The following is a 17498-nucleotide window of genomic DNA, read 5'->3' on the forward strand; positions in this document are numbered from 1 at the left end:
AGGAGTTTCAGTAGAGATTGTTTAGGTATTGTGGAGGTACAGTAGAGTTGATTGTATTAGATATCAGATCGTTTGTCAGGGCTTGTCAGCGTAGAGCAGGAAGCCAGAGAAAGTGCTGTCGTCATCACTGCTGGCGTAGACTCCATTCCAGTCCCTCCGTGTCTCCAGCCATACCTGGTCCCCCGCCGCCAGCTGCGGCAGCACCAGGGTTGATGTCCTGCCCATACAGAGAGTCTCGCGTCCGCACCTTTCTCACCCCATTAACTACCAGGGCGGCACGCAGGGGCTTGTTACGCACAGTGATGTGGTAGGAGAACATGTAGACCTCCCCCATGGGCACAGGTGAAACTGCTGGAGGAGTTGTAGTGGTTCTCTCCGTTGTAGAAGACCTTGTCAAAGCGGACAGGGAAGCCCGATGGAGGGAAGGACTTACTGTGGGAGAGGCCCACACTGAAGGCTGAGTGTTTCTGAATCACCCCGTTACCCTTCGCCCCTCTGATCCCCCGAGGGCCCCTGTCCCCTCTCATTCCGGGGGAGCCTCTGTCACCCTTTGGCCCAAACATTCCCCTCCCTAGTGTCCAGGCAGCTCTCGCACCCCTGGCTCACCTTGAGCCCCTGGGGTCCTGGATCCCCCTGGTCACCCGCCACACCAGGGGAGCCCTGCATGCCATCCACCCCAGGAAGGCCCACCTGTCCCTGAATACCTGGAGGCCCAGGGTCCCCTCTATAGCCCTTCAAGTATTATGCACCAGCCAGTCCTGGGGGTCCGGTTGGGCCTTCTATTCCAGGTTCCCCTCTCTCACCCTTAGTCCCATTTTGGCTTTCACCCTTCTCCCCCCCAGTCACCTTTGACCCCAGGAGGCCCTCTGTCACCTTTTTCACCTTTAAAGCCAAATCCACCTGCAGGGCGCAGAGCACAGTGTAAGTGGGCCGTCTCAGCAACTAGGCCCAGACAGAATTTATGAGGAAGATATTCATTGATTTTACATGTTTGATTTAATAATCCTTTATGGAAGCTGGAACAGGTACAGGTAGCCTTGTTTCATGATTTCTTTGCCTGTATGTGCATATATGTGTTATAAGGATTGGCTGGTTACCGCTCTCTCCTTGTTTTCCTGGGATACCCGGAGTTCCTGCCATTCCACGGTATCCTTGGTTACCTTTAACTCCTGGGAAAGGGAGATAGATAACAGACAACTTTGAATAATCAATAAATCTACTGTTAGCTCACACAGCCAGGAAAGTGTACATATCTCGAATAAATAGTGTATCGTTTCTCTTTTGTGTTCACCTCTGTCTCCTTTTGGCCCTGTAGTTCCATTTGAACCAGCCAGTCCAGGAGAGCCTCTGGGTCCTCGCTCCCCCTCTTCTCCAGGTGAACCTGGGAGAAAATAGTTTCAACAAGATATCAAAATCCATGGGTCACCACTACAGTATACTGGTATTGTTAAAGGTCCCTATGTTGTTATAGTGATTTCAATACCTGGTAGTCCTCTGACCCCTTTTGGCCCTCGAGGGCCCTTCTCTGATAGACAGCACTCACAAAAGTTGAAGTAGCACTCGTTATAATCCAGGGTGTAATTATCATGCCCAACACCAGGGGGCCCTGTGGTTTCAGTATAGTGATCCTGGTAGGCATCACTGGGGTAGGTTGTGGTCTCTGTAGTAACCAGGGGGTAGGGATCCATGGGATCTGATTTCACCACTGATTTCAGTGTCTTAAGGATGATGGTGGTTAGGGGCTGCATGGTAATCTGGGGCTGCTCGCGGTAAGGCATAGGCTTCTTGGTGTATTGGTACTTTGGTCGCTGAGTGGTCTTCGTTGATACACTGGTCACTGTGAATGACATCACTGCCACTGCCAAGAGGGCAGAGTGATAGGAGAGCATCCTGATGTTTGACAAGAATCTAAGGAGGGAGAAATGGAGAAACTGCCACTTCTCATACACTGATGTAACATCCCTGTATGTAAGCATACTACTTACTACAGCCTCTGCCAAGAGGTCTGGAGCTTTATGGCACAGGAGATAGTGAGCTTGCCCTGTCACTGCATGGTTTTTGGTTAAAAAAAGCATTATTTCAGAACTGATTATATTAGGTGTATATCCCACATTAATATTTACAGTAGCTCAAAGCAACGTATTTTCGACTCATTTATGAGACCTCATAACAACAACAGTCCTCCAAAAAAAAACATATAAATGATCTTTTCATCTATCAAGACTGGGTTTGACACCTTCTCTTTTCCATCCATCCATCTCTCTCTCCCTCCCTCTGTTTCTCTCTCTGTTGCAGACCATTCTATTGTATATGAACCACTCAATATTCCACTGTCACAGCACTGCCAGACATGACCTCATCACAAAGATGTTGATTGAGAACTTACAGGCACTCAACTCATCACCTCACAATGGGTTGTCAAACAAAAAGGCCAAACAAAACAGAAACCGCTTATTGAACAGAGCTCAGTATAAAGCAATAAATCCAAATTTGACACTTACCTAATTATGACGGGCCTGCCTAATCATTGATTCCCTGTCTAACAGTACCATGGAGACTACAGAAGCAGCAACACTGGAACTCTTTGATATCTCTATAAGGCTATGATGATGGACATCCCCACCAATGAGGAGTAGAGCTGTGAGCCCAGGGGGAGGTTTGAAACCCAACGACAAGCTATTCTCGCAGAACCTGGAGCTGGACCAAGCAGGACCACTGCACCTGGGCGCACTCTCTGTATCCCTGTTGTGTAAAATGTGCTTTTGTGACACTGGATACAGTGTCCGTGAGAAGCACTACCCCGGTGTGGGCCGGGCGAGAGGAGAGAGGCAACGGGTCACCTGATAGAGGAGAAATTCCTCCAGCAGCCACCCTGCTGCCCCGCAGCCACCCCCTCTAGTCCCCCTCTTACTGGGGGACTAGAGCCAAGCTGGGAGGCTTCCAGTGGCCCCATAGTGGGGTTCATACACGTCTTACTACAGGGGGAGGGAGTGCAGCTCAACTCCAATACAAGAAGGTACATTTCTCCTGGCCATATTGGTCAAGTCATTGTGAGCTTGTGTAAAAGAGTATAGCAGTAATAGGGATTACAGTTGTAAATCAGTAGCTACAGGTATACTGTTTAGGGTGCCCCACTCTGCTTAGCCCAAATCCTCTATAACTACCGCAGAACAAAGATCTGTATCATCACTATCTACTTGGCGATTGTCCACGAAAAGCTTACCCCAAAGAGCGCTACTAATCTCACTGTCTCACTCAACAGTTACTAAACCTGAGCTGTCGTCAAAGGAAACAGCTTATCTCTCTAAACCTCTCTACAGGTGAACACAGAGCCACACTGCACAGTCACTGGAACCAACTATCTCTTGTTAGAAGAATGGTTATAACCATCAGTTATAGCAAACTGAGTCTCACTGTGATAACAGGACAGATCGTGACTGATACAAATGAAACTACTACCACCAGAGGGCAGGGTTCAGTGGTTAAAGACCTCAACCTCCCTGAGGGATCTATGACCACCCAAAAAAATTGCAGGAAGAGGGGAAATGAAAGAGGGAAATAGAGAGAGGAGGTGAGGGTGAGATGGAAGGAGAGGAATAGAGAAAGGGGGGAGGGGGTCCAGGGGTAGTGAGGGAGAGCTTTAATTATACTTTGAATATATAAGACTGTGCCTCCCATTTGCATATATTCAATTATCAACTGTTTCTTATTTTTTCTTCCTCCATCTTTCTCCTCTCCTCTTTGCATTCTCTTATTAGCATCTTCTTATTAGTATCCTCTTATTAGCTCTGCCTCCTGCTCTCCCTCCATCTCTCTTGCTCTCCCTTCATCTCTCTGGCTCTCCTTCCAAGCAGTTTGAACGTGGTCCGTCCCTGAGATGGCTCGTTGAGGTTCCACCCCTCAGTCTCACTCCTCCATTCAGTCCACACAACAGAACTGGTCAGTTTACCAGCCTCGCCACCACAGGAACACAAGCACCGCTCACCTGCCCACTCACCTAACACGGGCACTGCCCGTGACCCCAGGCGCTCCCACAGTACAGCACCATGGAGAAAAACATATACAGTCAAGAATAGAGCAGGAGCAGTGGAGCAGGGACAGAGGCAGGATGACTTGCATGTGTACTTTACATTAACTAAGACTCGTCATGGAAAGAAGATCTCTAAGTGTCAGTATAGAGGATGTAGGAGTGCAGGCGGGAAGGTGTGTGAGTGTGTGCATGTGTGAAAGATCAGACAGTTGTTTGCCTCCTGGGTGAACATTTCCTTTTAGCCCTAGTGAGTAGGATGACAGGATGACCATTATCAAAATGTCAGTCTTAGTTTCTGATTGATGCCCTCTACCAAAACACCAGTTCCTTTTCCTCTCAGATTATCCCCTGGTACACTAACCTGGCCATAGACAGATTCTTGTTCAACAGCCCAGCCTGCCTTATCAAGTGAAATCTAGAGACCTTGGAATTAGCAACTAATGACTTTGGTGCTTGAAGTTTTGGCAAATAAATATATGCCTCTTATGTAGTGAGACCAAGCAATACCTTCATATTATCTGACACACTTTTCTTGAGTTGTTCAATATTGAAATGGAAATGTCAATCTAGAACAGGTACACCCTATTTTCTTAAAATATCTTGGTTGTTGGTTTACCATTGAGCGTTACTGAAGAAGGCAGCATAAAAAGTATTTGCTTTTATCACTTAAGCACAGAGCCTAATTGTATTGTGAGATGGAAGCTGAAGCATGGCAAGGGTATCAAAGACCCAAGCAGACTCCCCAGAGACACAGAGGGGTGTCTGCGTGGAGAGAGACCCCAGGAGAGTGATCCCTGAGTAAGGGGTTGTGGGGAGTGAGGAGCCCAGGGCCAAAAGAGGTGGGGGTAGTTGGGGAAAACAGGGTCTGGGAGTGGGTTACAGGGGAGAAAGAGAAAGAAAGAGAAAGAGGGTCATGGTCAGGTGAGTGCAAGGTAAAAGTGCTCTGGTACCACCCACTTGTTTCCCCCCACCTACGTTCTCTACCTGCCCCCTAGCCCCGGGTCGGACCCCGTCCCACAGAGGTAGAGTAACCCAGACTATGATCAGGTGTAGAGCTCCAAGTGGACTTCTCTATGACCCTGTGGAGAAAGGACAGGCTGTAAGTCATCGAAGAACCATTAGAAAAGCTTTTAAAAACCAACCACCAACCAATCTCTCTCTCTCTCTCTCTCTCTCTCTCTCTCTCTCTCTCTCTCTCTCTCTCTCTCTCTCTCTCTCTCTCTCTCTCTCTCTCTCTCTCTCTCTCTCTCTCTCTCTCTCTCTCTCTCTCTCTCTCTCTCTCTCTCTCTCTCTCTCTCTCTCTCTCTCTCTCTCTCTCTCTCTCTCTCTCTCTCTCTCTCTCTCTCTCTCTCTCTCTCTCTCTCTCTCTCTCTCTCTCTCTCTCTCTCTCTCTCTAACACACAGGGTTTGGTGTTCTATCCATTGTTTTAGGCCTACATCTTACTAATAAAGAATAGCTGAAAAAGAATGTTTAGCAACACACATTTTCTAGAGAATATGTCAACACTTTATATTTTATAGAAGGGTAAAAAATCTAGGGCCAGGATTGCATGCAAGGCACGTAGCATACATAAGTGCTAATTCAAATAAGCATTAAACAACTTATCAAATATCCATTCATTACATGAAGGAAAAATAAAAGTTATTGAAAAAAGTTTGATTTCTTTTTCATCAAAACAGGCACAAGGTCTAGTTCGCCCAAAACATTTTTAACACCTATTCCACTTTAACATAGAGATGCAATACTTACTGACGAGCATGTTTTAACTATTTGCTAAATATTAGGCTATAGTCAGACTTGCCTCAATATCTACAGTATGACGGCAAAAATACATATTTACCAGCATCAGGTGTTGGCCTTGTCTTGTGTCCGGTCAGTCTGAAGGTCAGTAGTCACTGTTGATTGAGAAAAGGAGATAACGAGAAATGGAGCAGATGAGAAGAGGGCTGAAAAGAGTGGCAAAGAGAGAGAGGGATATAGATTTTTCTAAACAACAGTGATATATGGTAAAATGGTGCTTGTTTATGTCACATTAACAGTATGTCTTTGAGAATAGGTTGACAGGGAGACCATAGGTTATGGTTGAGCGATCAGTTCTACCATCATCCATAATGGAGCACAGTGATGTCAAGCCACACACTTACTGATGGTAACCCTGACCTAGAAACCTGACCTGACCCCACTCCCCTGGGCTCCTGTGTGTTCAAATCCTGCTCTCTCTCCTGCCCTCCCCCTGTTCCTAACATCCCATAGCCACTAGGTGGCAGTGTTGTTTGATAAAATAAGTCACTGAGGCCTCCCCACCAGTCCTGTTCCTTGGATACACACAACAGAACCCAAAGCTTATTTGTCCTGAGCTACTCTTACACACATATTTACATAACATAGATAGGTCTGCAATGTGAAACACCATGATTCATATTAATTTCTCTGCTGTCTTTTATCTATAGGTAGAGGACAATCTCATTATATGATGGTACATGACAGAAAGACAAGTGGAACTGGGGAGGCAGTTTTAACCCTAACCATCTCTCCACATGCATAACCATATACATGGTGACATGCCTAATCTGTGTGTGGTGTCGTCATGTAAGGCTATGGGCTATGAACTTACTAACCAACCCTTCTGGGGGTGACTATCGGTCATACTCTCCCATGCCTCCTTATTTTCTCTTTAGTTTGAATCCAGTAGCGATCATGTGAGGTTGAGTTTGCTCAGGGCGTGATGGAATTCTATAACTCCATGGCCAGTCTATTACCTAGCTCACCTCGTCTCTGGAGATGAGGGGACAGCAGGGAGGGGCGTCCAACTGTCCACAAAAACAGGTGCTCACCATGATCACCTCCATCTTTGCATTGTAGAAGGGAGATGTACACCTGTTCAACCAAAAAGGACCCTTTCTTCCTCTCTCCCACAAATACACCGGCACGCACACCAGTCTAATGACTGACCTCAATGATTTCTCCACCCAACCAGGTAAAGCAAACAGACTACCCTCAAAACAAACAGTACAAATGGCACGTGCTTAGTGTTAGGCTTTCTTTGCTGTCTGTGATTGTGTGTGTCTATCTGAGAGGACCAGAACAAATCCAATCTGATGAAAACGAACCAAGAGAACAGATAGATTAACTAGTAAAATAATGATCCTTGAACAAACTCTCATTAAAGATTTACATGGCTTTGATAGTAAATCTGTATCATATTAATATGTGTCTTTCTTTCTCTCTGTGAGTAAATGAAATTGGCTCACTCTGCTCCTTGTCAATCACAGTTCTCACTAAACAAAAGCTTTGCTCATTACCATGGGGACAAAGTTAGTAATGCCACAACCCTGCACTCGACTAAAACTGTATGAGTGAGTGAATGGATAGGTGGAGTTACAGCAGGGTTTCCCAAACTCAGGACCCCAAGGGGTGCACGTTTTGGTTTTTGACCTAGACCGTGTTTGGGAAACACTGAAATACAGTCTCTAGGGGTGCCCTAACAACTGTGTTGTGTTTTACATCAGAAATGTAGGCCTTCAAAACCTGATCAATATCATACTGTGTGTTTTTGTGCTTTTACTGTAGCAAAACAAGGATAATTCAGACAGGTGGGGACATTTTGCCGGTCCCCACAAGGAAAAAGTATAGGGGTTAAGGTTAGGGTTAGGTTTAGGGTTAGAGGAAATAAGATTTTTAATGGAAATCAATTCTTTGGTCCCCACAAGGATGTACTGTGAGAAGCAACAACAAAGCAAGCCAAGAAAGGTGAGAGGTTCAAACGTAAACAGTGTTACTTAGCATTGGGCCCATTGTGGTTGTGTTTACTGAGTTAGCGTCAAGACCGATAGCTCTCTTTATTTACATTTGATCATTAGATGAGGGAGTTCTGATTTCATCTACTGTCACTAATGAAGCATAACCCATTCTGGAGGGGAAGGGAGGGGCGGAGAGGGTAGGGTTCCTGTGCATTGTTTCACTCAATATGATTCATTGAAGTTCATCTGCAATAATGAGGCTCTTTCAGAGCAGGACAGAGAAAAGACTGGCCTCTGCCTGGAGAAGTGGAATACAATTTTGATCAGGTAGTTTTTTATTCAATTAGTTTTTCTGTTCACTTACTATTTTACCTAGCCCTTATCAATAGCTCTTATCATATCAATGTATAAATGACAGTGCATGGAGAATGCTGTTAATTCTATTTGAAAAGATGAAGTAGATGTTTTTTTCACTTGGAACCTGTCACGTTCGTTATAATGAGTGGACCAACGTGCAGCGTGTGTAGAGTTCCACATATTTATTGAGGTGAAACTTCAAACAACAAATAAATAAACGAACGTGCAGTTCGTAGCGCACATAGCACTAAACAAAAACAATATCCCACATCGCAGGTGGGAAAAATGACAACCTAAGTATGATCCCCAATTAGAGGCAACGATCATCAGCTGCCTCCAATTGGGAACCATACAAACACACCAACATAGAAACACAATAACTAGAAGAAAAAAAACTAGTCACGCCCTGACCATAGAGAGCCCTCGGGGTTCTCTATGGTGTTGTAGGTCAGGGCGTGACAGAACCGGCAGGTTCGCTCGACCCTATTCATGGCTTCTTTGCGCGTAAAGGTGGTGGAATGAAGTCAAGGTCAGAATACGGTAGACACATACAAGGAAGCCCACGTCGACCTCCGACAAGACATCAAACATGCAAAGGACAATATAGGAGGAAGTTGGGATAGTATTACGCTGGCTCCAATGTTTGTCCTATGTGGCAGGGCTTGTAGATGATAACGGATTACAAAGGGATGCCCAGCCATGAGTTGCCCAGCGATGCACAATTCCCAAACGTGCTAAATGCCTTTTATGCAGGCCAGCTGACAAGTGTCTTCACAGACATTTTAAAAATCTCCTTGTCCCAACATGTTTCAAGCAGACCACCATTGTCCCTTTTCCCAAGAGCTCGAAGTTAACCTGCCTAAATAGCACTCACATGTCATGACCAGCTTTAAAATGCTGGTCATGACACACATCAACACCATCATTCCAGACACTCTAGAAACACTCCAATTCACATACCACCCTAACAGATCCACAGATGACGCAATCTCAATTGTACTTTACGCTGCCCTCTCCCACCTGGACAAGAGCGGAAATAAATATGTGACAATGCTATTCATAGACTACAGCTCAGCGTTCAACACCATAGTCCATCCCCAATCTAGAGACCCTGGAACTGAACCCCTCCCTCTGCAACTGCATCATGGACTTCCTAACGGGCCGGACCCAGGTGTTGAGGGTAACAACACCTCGCCACACTGACCCTCAACACGGGGGCCCCACAGGGGTGTATGCTTAGTCCCCTCCTGTACTCCCTGTTCACCCACGACTGTGTGGCCACGCACGACTCCAACACCATCATCAAGTTTGCTGACGACACAACATTGGTAGGCCCAATCACCGATGGCAATGAGTCAGCCTTACAGGGAGGAGGTCAGAGACTGTGTGGTGCCAGGACAACAACCTCTCCCTCCCTCTCCCTCGGATCCTCAAAAAGTTCTACAGTTGCACCATTGAGAGCATCCTGACTGGCTGCATCACCGCTTGGTATGGCAAATGTAACGCCCTTGACCACAAAGCGCTACAGAGGGTGATATGGACAGCCCAGTACATCACTGGGGCCGAGCTCCCTGCCATCCAGGACCTCTATATCAGGCAGTGTCAGAGGAAAGCCTGAAAAATTGCCAAAGAATCCAGCCACCCAAGCCATAGACTGTTCACTCTGCTACCCTCCGGCAAACTGTACCAGAGTGTTGGTTCTTGGACCAACAGGCTCCGAGACAGCTTCTACCCCCAAACCATAAGACTGCTAAATAGTCAATTCATGTTACCCAAACTATCTGTACTGACCCTATGCACGCTCACTAGACTATATACACACACTCACAACACATTACACACTTTTACACTCATAATTTTCTGCTGCACTGTTCTTTATTTTACTCTTACTAATTGTGATGCTTAGTCACTTTACTCTGCCTTCAGGTACATATCTAACTCAAATACCTCATAACCCTGCACATTGATCTGGTACTGGTACTCCCTATATATAGCTCCATTCTAGGATATATATTATATCCCTCTTATGTTATTACATGTTTTTACTCTGCATTGTTAGGAAGGGCTCATAAGCATTTCACAGTGAAGACGACATATTTTACATTTGAGTCATTTACCAGATGCTTTGATCCAGAGTGACTTACAGTATTGAGTGTACACGTTTTTGTACTTTCCCCCCTACTGGTCCCCCGTGGGACTCGAACCCACAACTCTGGCGTTGTAAGCACCATGCTTTACCAACTGAGTCACACGGGACCCCTAGTTGTATTCGGCGCATGTGACAAATACAATTTGATTTGATTTAACTTGACCTCTGCCACACGTCCATTTCTTTTTTGATCTCCACCCCAAACGTCTTGCTGGCACTGGCATTTCCCACATTCCCACATAAAAATAGAATAATGTTCAATTTACGCTCGCATAACTCAGGTCTTAATATTCCCCATAGAGAAAATATATTTATTATTCCTGGAAAGAATAAGGGGGTGGTTTCCAGTTCCAGGTTCTGAAACAGCAACAGAGCCAGCCTCTTTAAAAACAGAAACGTAAATGTGAATTTTCAGTTTCCTTCACCCTTCATCCTTTTTAACCCTAATACTACCGACTGAGGTCATTTTGAACACAGAGGCATATTTTTTTATCATAGCCTAAAGGTGGTTAATTCAATTCTTCAATTTCTTCTGACTTTGTCAGTCAACAAATTCTTAACAAATCAAAATCATTATTTAGTGTTTCTGTATCAATATAGACTTAAACACTTTTTAAAGTCCTTTGGGGACATTTTAACCCTAGCCAAAAACACATAATTCCACCTATAGTCATTTGATAGATAAGAACTTTATTTGAATCTATGTTTCTCTGTAGACATAGATTCACCGGAGGGTGGAGGGTGACCTGTATCAGTGATTTTGACCAGATAAACTGATCATTTGCAGAGATACAGCTCCCGATGTAGTCACCTAAGATTGTACTTTTCTACACCACATATCTATCGTATGACTATGTACAAATCCAAAATTACCGTATTTTTGTACATATAAAAATCTGCCAATGATATACAACGTCTGCCAATAGTATAAATACTTAATAGAACTGCGATACAGAACTTAGATACACTCAGAATCTACCCTGGGAGCTGTACTGGTGTTGCCTGGCTACAAATCCACATTGCTCCGGCCAAACTGACATTTTGTCTCCACAATGAGTCTGGATTTGCCTCCCTACAATTTCTAGAATGGGAACACATTCTGACTGTTTGGATTGGTCCCAGAAACCGACAGGTTGGGCCAGAACCGGCCTACATGCTGACGTTATCAACTTTGATACTCTGATTAGATTTGTTATAGACAATCAAATCGCTGATACATTTGTTTTGTACAACTCCCCTCATTTTGAAGTCACACAAACGACTTCTAGGATGGCAGATTTAGACAATACATGTAGCGATCGATAGAGCAGCGGAATTCATTTCAGGCTGAGTATTCAGGCAAGTACTGGTGTGTACAACTGGTTATAACTAGGTATAAATGTGTACAAAATCTAAATAAAAATGTGTACCAAATCTAGATATATGCTTAGTTGCAGTCAAAACAACTCATACAAGTTTGTCAGTGGTATGAATACTTGGTAGAACTGTAATACAGAAACCAGCCACCCTCTGAATGTACACATGGGGCTGTATTGGTTTATATTCTTACGGAAAATGTTATATAAATAGCTGAACTCCTATAATATCCTCCAATATTCTATATATGCAACTTGTAATGGTATTTGGGTTGCTATAACATTTGGTTTGAAGTGACTTTAAGGATTTGGACATGATTTTTGAAGCATCCTACTCACCATTGGCCATACCATTCCCATTGTTTCACTAGCAGCGATGCTAATGCTGGCTGTGGGGTAAGTAAATTTAAAAAATGATATATAACCATATTTTGGTCATTATCACTGTTTGTCAATAATATTAAGTATATTTCAAATTCTGGTGTATCGCTAAACGATTCTACCAACTGATCGTAAATCAACTTTTTAGTACTAATGTGGACTGTACTTTGGAAAAAAGCTGTATATTATTTAAAGGAAAAAACTGCATTTTTTGGTTGTTTTCTAATATTTTGATAAGACTTGCTATGATATTTGCTTCATGATTGTATGATCGGTAGTCCATGTATGTAAAATATGTTGGTAGTATGAGGGTTAAATGTCACAATCCCTTTTAAGTGACATGAATTATATAACTTCATTGTCAGGTTGGTGTCTTGTATTGGGTCGTTTATTCTTGTTTACCTTTGTCATATGTCCGTCTGGAGTATTAGCAATGGCCATAACACTTCTCTACATATTTACAGAGTTTTCAAGTTGTTTTGGTGAACACAATACTTCCCATTGTCTACGGTTCAGAGTATACATGTGACATTATTTAAGAGCAAGATTAACAGATGCATAGGCAGAGAGAGGGAAATAAATGTACAGTAGTCTCTTCTTCTAGGCTTTACACCAGCCTGGTAGCCTACTGTGGTAAGAAGTAACAGTCCTCCTTAGGAGAATAATAATACGCCTCCACATAAAAGGATGTGTGTAAACCAAACCCCAGGTCACTAATTCCTGTACTCTGAGGGGGAACTGGTTGGGTGGCACAGCCCTCTCAACGCCCTGGACTCACAGCTGTCCCTTAGAAGTGGAATGTACCACCCAGGCTTTTGTTGTCATTTTGATTTGTTTTCAGTCATGACCACTCTGCAACCCCATTTACATTATACAGCAGGCAATAATATTTTCCTGTTATATAATATACTGTACACGAATATATTAACACTAAACATACTGTGCAAGATCAAATCAATACACTTGACTCAAAACAGCTGCACTGAAATCAACACCACTCTGTTTCTCTAGTTTAGGTCTTGAATGCAAATACAGTTAAATGTAAACACCAACAGATCATTCTTTCACATTTGTAAAATTGCTTTATTTCTGAAGAATCCAGTGATGAGAGACAAATATACCATAGATATCAGTAAATGTTTAAGGCCACACAGTGATCCATTGTCCTAACGCAACTCTGTGATCAAGCCATCAGAAATGTCTCGACCACTAATGATTAGGCTTACTGAAAGGATAGAAAAGTACTTTAATTTGAAGGAAAACAACATATTCAGTAATGTACAGTGCATTCGAAAGTATTCAGACCCCTTGACTTTTACAGCCTTATTGTTAAATGGATTCAATTGTTTTTCCCCCTCATCAATCTACACACAATACCCCCTAATGACAAAGCGAAAACTGTTTTTTTGTTTTTTTTGAAAATGTCTTAAAAATAAAAAACTGAAATATCACGTTTACATATGTATTCAGACCCTTTACTCAGTACTTTGTTGACGCACCGTTGGGATTTTTTACAACCTCGAGTTGTGAGTATGACGCTACAGCTTAGCACACCTGTATTTGGGGAGTTTCTCCCATTCTCTGCAGATCCTCTCAAGCTCTGTCAGGTTGGATGGGGTGTGTCGCTGCACAGCTGTTTTCAGGTCTCTCCAGAGATGTTCGATCAGGTTCAAGTCTGGGCTTTGGCTGGGCCACTCCAGGACATTCAGACACTTGTCCTGAAGCCACTCCTCTGTTGTCTTGGCTGTGTGCTTAGGGTCGTTGTCCTGTTGAAAAATTAACCTTCGCCCCAGTTCTGAGTTCCTGAGTGCTCTGGATCAGGTTTTCATAAAGGATCTCTTTGTACTCTGCTCCGTTCATCTTTCCTTCGATCCTGACTGGTCTCCCAGTCTCTGCAGTTGAAACACATCCACACAGCATGATGCTACCACCAACATGTTTCGCCGTAGAGATGGTGCCAGGTTTCCTCCGCTTGGCATTCAGGTCAAAGAGCTCAATATTGGTTTCATCAGACCAGGGAATCTTGGCAAACTCCAAGCGGGCTGTCATGTGCCTTTTACTGAGGAGTGGCTTCCGTCTGGCCACTCTACCATAAAGGCCTGATTGGTGGAGTGCTGCAGAGATGGTTGTCCTCCCGGAAGGTTATCCCATCTCCAAAGATTAACTCTGGAACTCTGTCAGAGTGACCATCAGGTTCTTGGTCACCTCCCTGACCAAGGCCCTTCTCCCCCGATTGCTCAATTTGGCCGGGCGGCCAGCTCTAGGAAGAGTCTTGATGGTTCCAAACTTCTTCCATTTAAGAATGATGGAGGCCACTCTGTTCTTGGGGATCTTCAATGCTTCAGAAATGTTTTGGTACCCTTCCCCAGATCTGTACCTCGACACAATCCTGTCTCGTAGCTCTACGGACAGTTCCTTCAACCTCATGGCTTGGTTTTTTCTCTGACATGCACTGTTAACTATGGGACCTTATATAGACAGGTATGTGCCTTTCCAAATCATGTCCAATCAATTGAATTTACCACAGGTGGACTCCAATCAAGTTGTAGAAACATCTCAATGATGATCCATGGAAACAGGATGCACCTGAGCTCAATTTCAAAACGCATAGCAAAGGGCTGAATACTTATTATGTAAGTAAGGTATTTCTGTTTTTTATTTTTAATACATTTGCTATGATTTTTCTTGAAAACCTGTTTTTGCTTAGTCATTATAGGGTATTTTTAATAAGACTGTAAAGTAACAAAATGTGGAAAAAGTCTAGGGGTCTGAATACTTCCTGAATGCACTGTACATGGCCACAAGAGAAAACAAACTTTTTCGTAATTTACATTGTAACCAGCCAAGCTTTACCAGTGCATATAAATATCAATATAAATATAGTTACAAATCATATACAGACTAAATCAGAAGGTCCTTAAGTCAATGACAAAGCAAAGCCTGAACCAGAGAGCTAATATTTCCTCTTGCCAAGCATAGCAACAGTAAAAACCCTGTGGATGGAGGGCAGGGCTGTGCACACAAGGATATGATTGTTCAGTTTGATCAATGTATTCATTGACAAATCATCAGACATATTTAGGGTTGGGAGGAAAATGTAAAAATCTTGTAATCTTTGCCTGGTCTCAATGTCTCTGATTACGTTGTATAGCAGGAGACTAGTCTAGGGAAAGATTTGCTTTATGACAGTAGTAAAGGGAGGTATTCTCCCAGAATATTTCACAGAAACATCCTAAACTCAACCTTCCTTTGCTGAGTAGGTAGTAGAGTATTGTGGATTGTGGGAGTAGTGGGTGACTGTATGGTGAGAGGGTGGTGAGAGAGAACTGAGAGGTCAGACGGCCATCGAGTCAAGTGAGGTCAAGGTCAAATGTCAAGATCTTAGATAGGGGGTCCTCCCTTCTTATTCCCAATCTCCTTCCTGCCATCCATCCCATTCATCCACTGCTTACTTTATGAGTGCCATGGTGCTCTCTGGCTGTTCCCCGCAGATTCCGGAGAAGAACTTGTGTGCCAGACGCACGTGTACAGGCACGAAGGTGTAGGAGGTGTAGATGACCATGGCCATGGAGGAGAAGAGGACAGAGTTGAAGATGGACTGCTCCCAGGGTTCCAGCACATATATGCCTGTGATGAGCAGGTACTGGTAGTACAGCCAGCCCAGGTACTCCTTCAAATATTTAAAGTCCATCCTCATGCTGCTCCAGTGGTCAGGGTGAGGATGGGAGAGGGAGGGGCAGAGAAAGGAACAGAGAGAGCAAGATAAGAGAGAGGGAAGGAGGAGAGGAGGGATAGGAAGATAGGAGAGAGAGAAAAAGAAAGAGAAATAAAGGGAGGGAGAAAGAAAGAGAGAAAGAAAGGAGGAGGGTGGCAGTGATAATGGCAGCAGGAGACACATAATGGACATGAACACAAACAAACACACAAGACAGACAACACAACATCAATCATGTGGAAAGATATACAGTTAGTCGGCTCACCTGATAGAATTACCCCTATTTTCCCAGGAGGCATCACCAATTGCAAGAGGGAAAACACTTCGTAGCTGAAAAATGAGTTTACCGTGTGTGTGTGTGTATGCATGCGTGTTGGGGGAAAATCTTAGTTCAGTGATATAACCTCAAGTGTTTGTAGTAGTCTCATTATAAACCCTAGTCTTCTTCAGCTTTCAGTGTGCCTGCTACTATGTAATCACCCATGTCTTACATACCTACCATATCATTGAGGGAGGAAACAATGAAAAATGGTATTAGAAAACACATTCATTGTGGGTCTGTGTTTATTAATTAGAAGGTCCAGGGTCAATCATAGCCCATGTCCCCTGGAGGCCACAGGGGTCTCTCTGGTGGAGAGGACCTGTAGAAATTAGCTCCTGAGAGCCCCAGACAAGGTCAATTAAGTCTGCACGCATGCACAGTACACACACACACACACAGTGTTCCACTCAAACAGCACACTTGGCACCTTCCTTTTTATTGTCAATGATGTCAAAAGGGTCCACCACCGTACAGATGGTGGAAAGGAACAGACATTTACTCTACTTCCACACAGGGTAATTGACATTAAGTAGCTAGGGCACAATAGGAAAGCCTCTCTGAGTCAGAAACTCACCTGACACCAGTGCACACTTCTTCACCAGAGTAATAGCCTACTCATTAATAAACAGTTATGGACCAAATAGATAAAAACACACACTGTGGCATGTCAATAAATAAACCTAAAATCTAATCCAAGCATGTGTGCTGGTTTTCCAGGTCCTTTCCTGTTACACCTCTCTGATAAATAATTGTGGCTATCTAATGCCCTAGAGAGACATTATGTAACAATTGAATAGGCCTTCTCACATGAATGTAGTCTACATGCTAGCCTACATGCCTATACGACACAATAAGAATCTGTAACAATCTGTAGGCCAACAAAAAACAACAATAAGGATCCTATAAAAGTGAGCTCACCTCTCTGTCTGATAACTTGCTGCTGACCGCGCTCCCTCGGTTCTACTGGATAAAGTGTATTGCAGGACACCAGAGAGAATGGCCTGTGTCCCACTACAGTTACGCTGCTTTGTGTAAAAAGCTGCACTACCTGTTCACCAATATAGCCTACATGTAGCAGGTAATGTTCTTTACACCACACCCACTACTCTCTCTTTCCCTGGAGTGGGGGTTTTACAGACAGAGTGTTGGGTGGACAGAGTGTTGGGTGCACGTGTGTCTTTAAATGAACATCTAAATAAAGCAGGATTCTTCACAAATAGGGCTAATCCATAGTCGTTAAGTCAGTGGAATAGTCATGAAAACTCTGTCCTGCATTATTGGATAGGAGACACATGACGCGCTTGTCCAAGCAACTTTTGTATGGCATTCTCATAGAGTACGATAGAGGACTCTAGTGGCCAAAAGCCTGTTTTAGCATGGGCAGTGCCTTCGAGGATGTTTGATATTTTGAAGTAATCAACTGAGTGGTACTTCCTATGGGTTAAGGA

At 43.9% G+C, this 17498-nt stretch overlaps 1 protein-coding gene and 1 pseudogene across 1 annotated transcript; both read right to left on the reverse strand.

Annotated features, from left to right (window-relative positions):
- Nucleotides 1–75: 75 nt before the first annotated feature.
- Nucleotides 76–1889, reverse strand: LOC129822652 (otolin-1-A-like; annotated as a pseudogene).
- A 12852-nt stretch (nt 1890–14741) lies between these two features.
- Nucleotides 14742–15897, reverse strand: LOC129822653 (serine palmitoyltransferase small subunit B-like). The gene has a single exon (XM_055881014.1). It carries the CDS (start codon nt 15708–15710, stop codon nt 15462–15464), a length of 249 nt encoding a protein of 82 aa, XP_055736989.1. The 5' UTR covers nt 15711–15897; the 3' UTR covers nt 14742–15461.
- Between the last annotated feature and the right edge of the window lie 1601 nt (nt 15898–17498).

This window comes from Salvelinus fontinalis, chromosome 24, assembly GCF_029448725.1.
Source record: "Salvelinus fontinalis isolate EN_2023a chromosome 24, ASM2944872v1, whole genome shotgun sequence".
NCBI classification, from domain to species: Eukaryota; Metazoa; Chordata; class Actinopteri; order Salmoniformes; family Salmonidae; genus Salvelinus; species Salvelinus fontinalis.

Coding starts and splice junctions, on each gene's coding strand:
- LOC129822653 (XM_055881014.1), bottom strand. CDS start 15,710: ATGAGGATGGACTTTAAATATTTGAAGGAGTACCTGGGCTGGCTGTAC.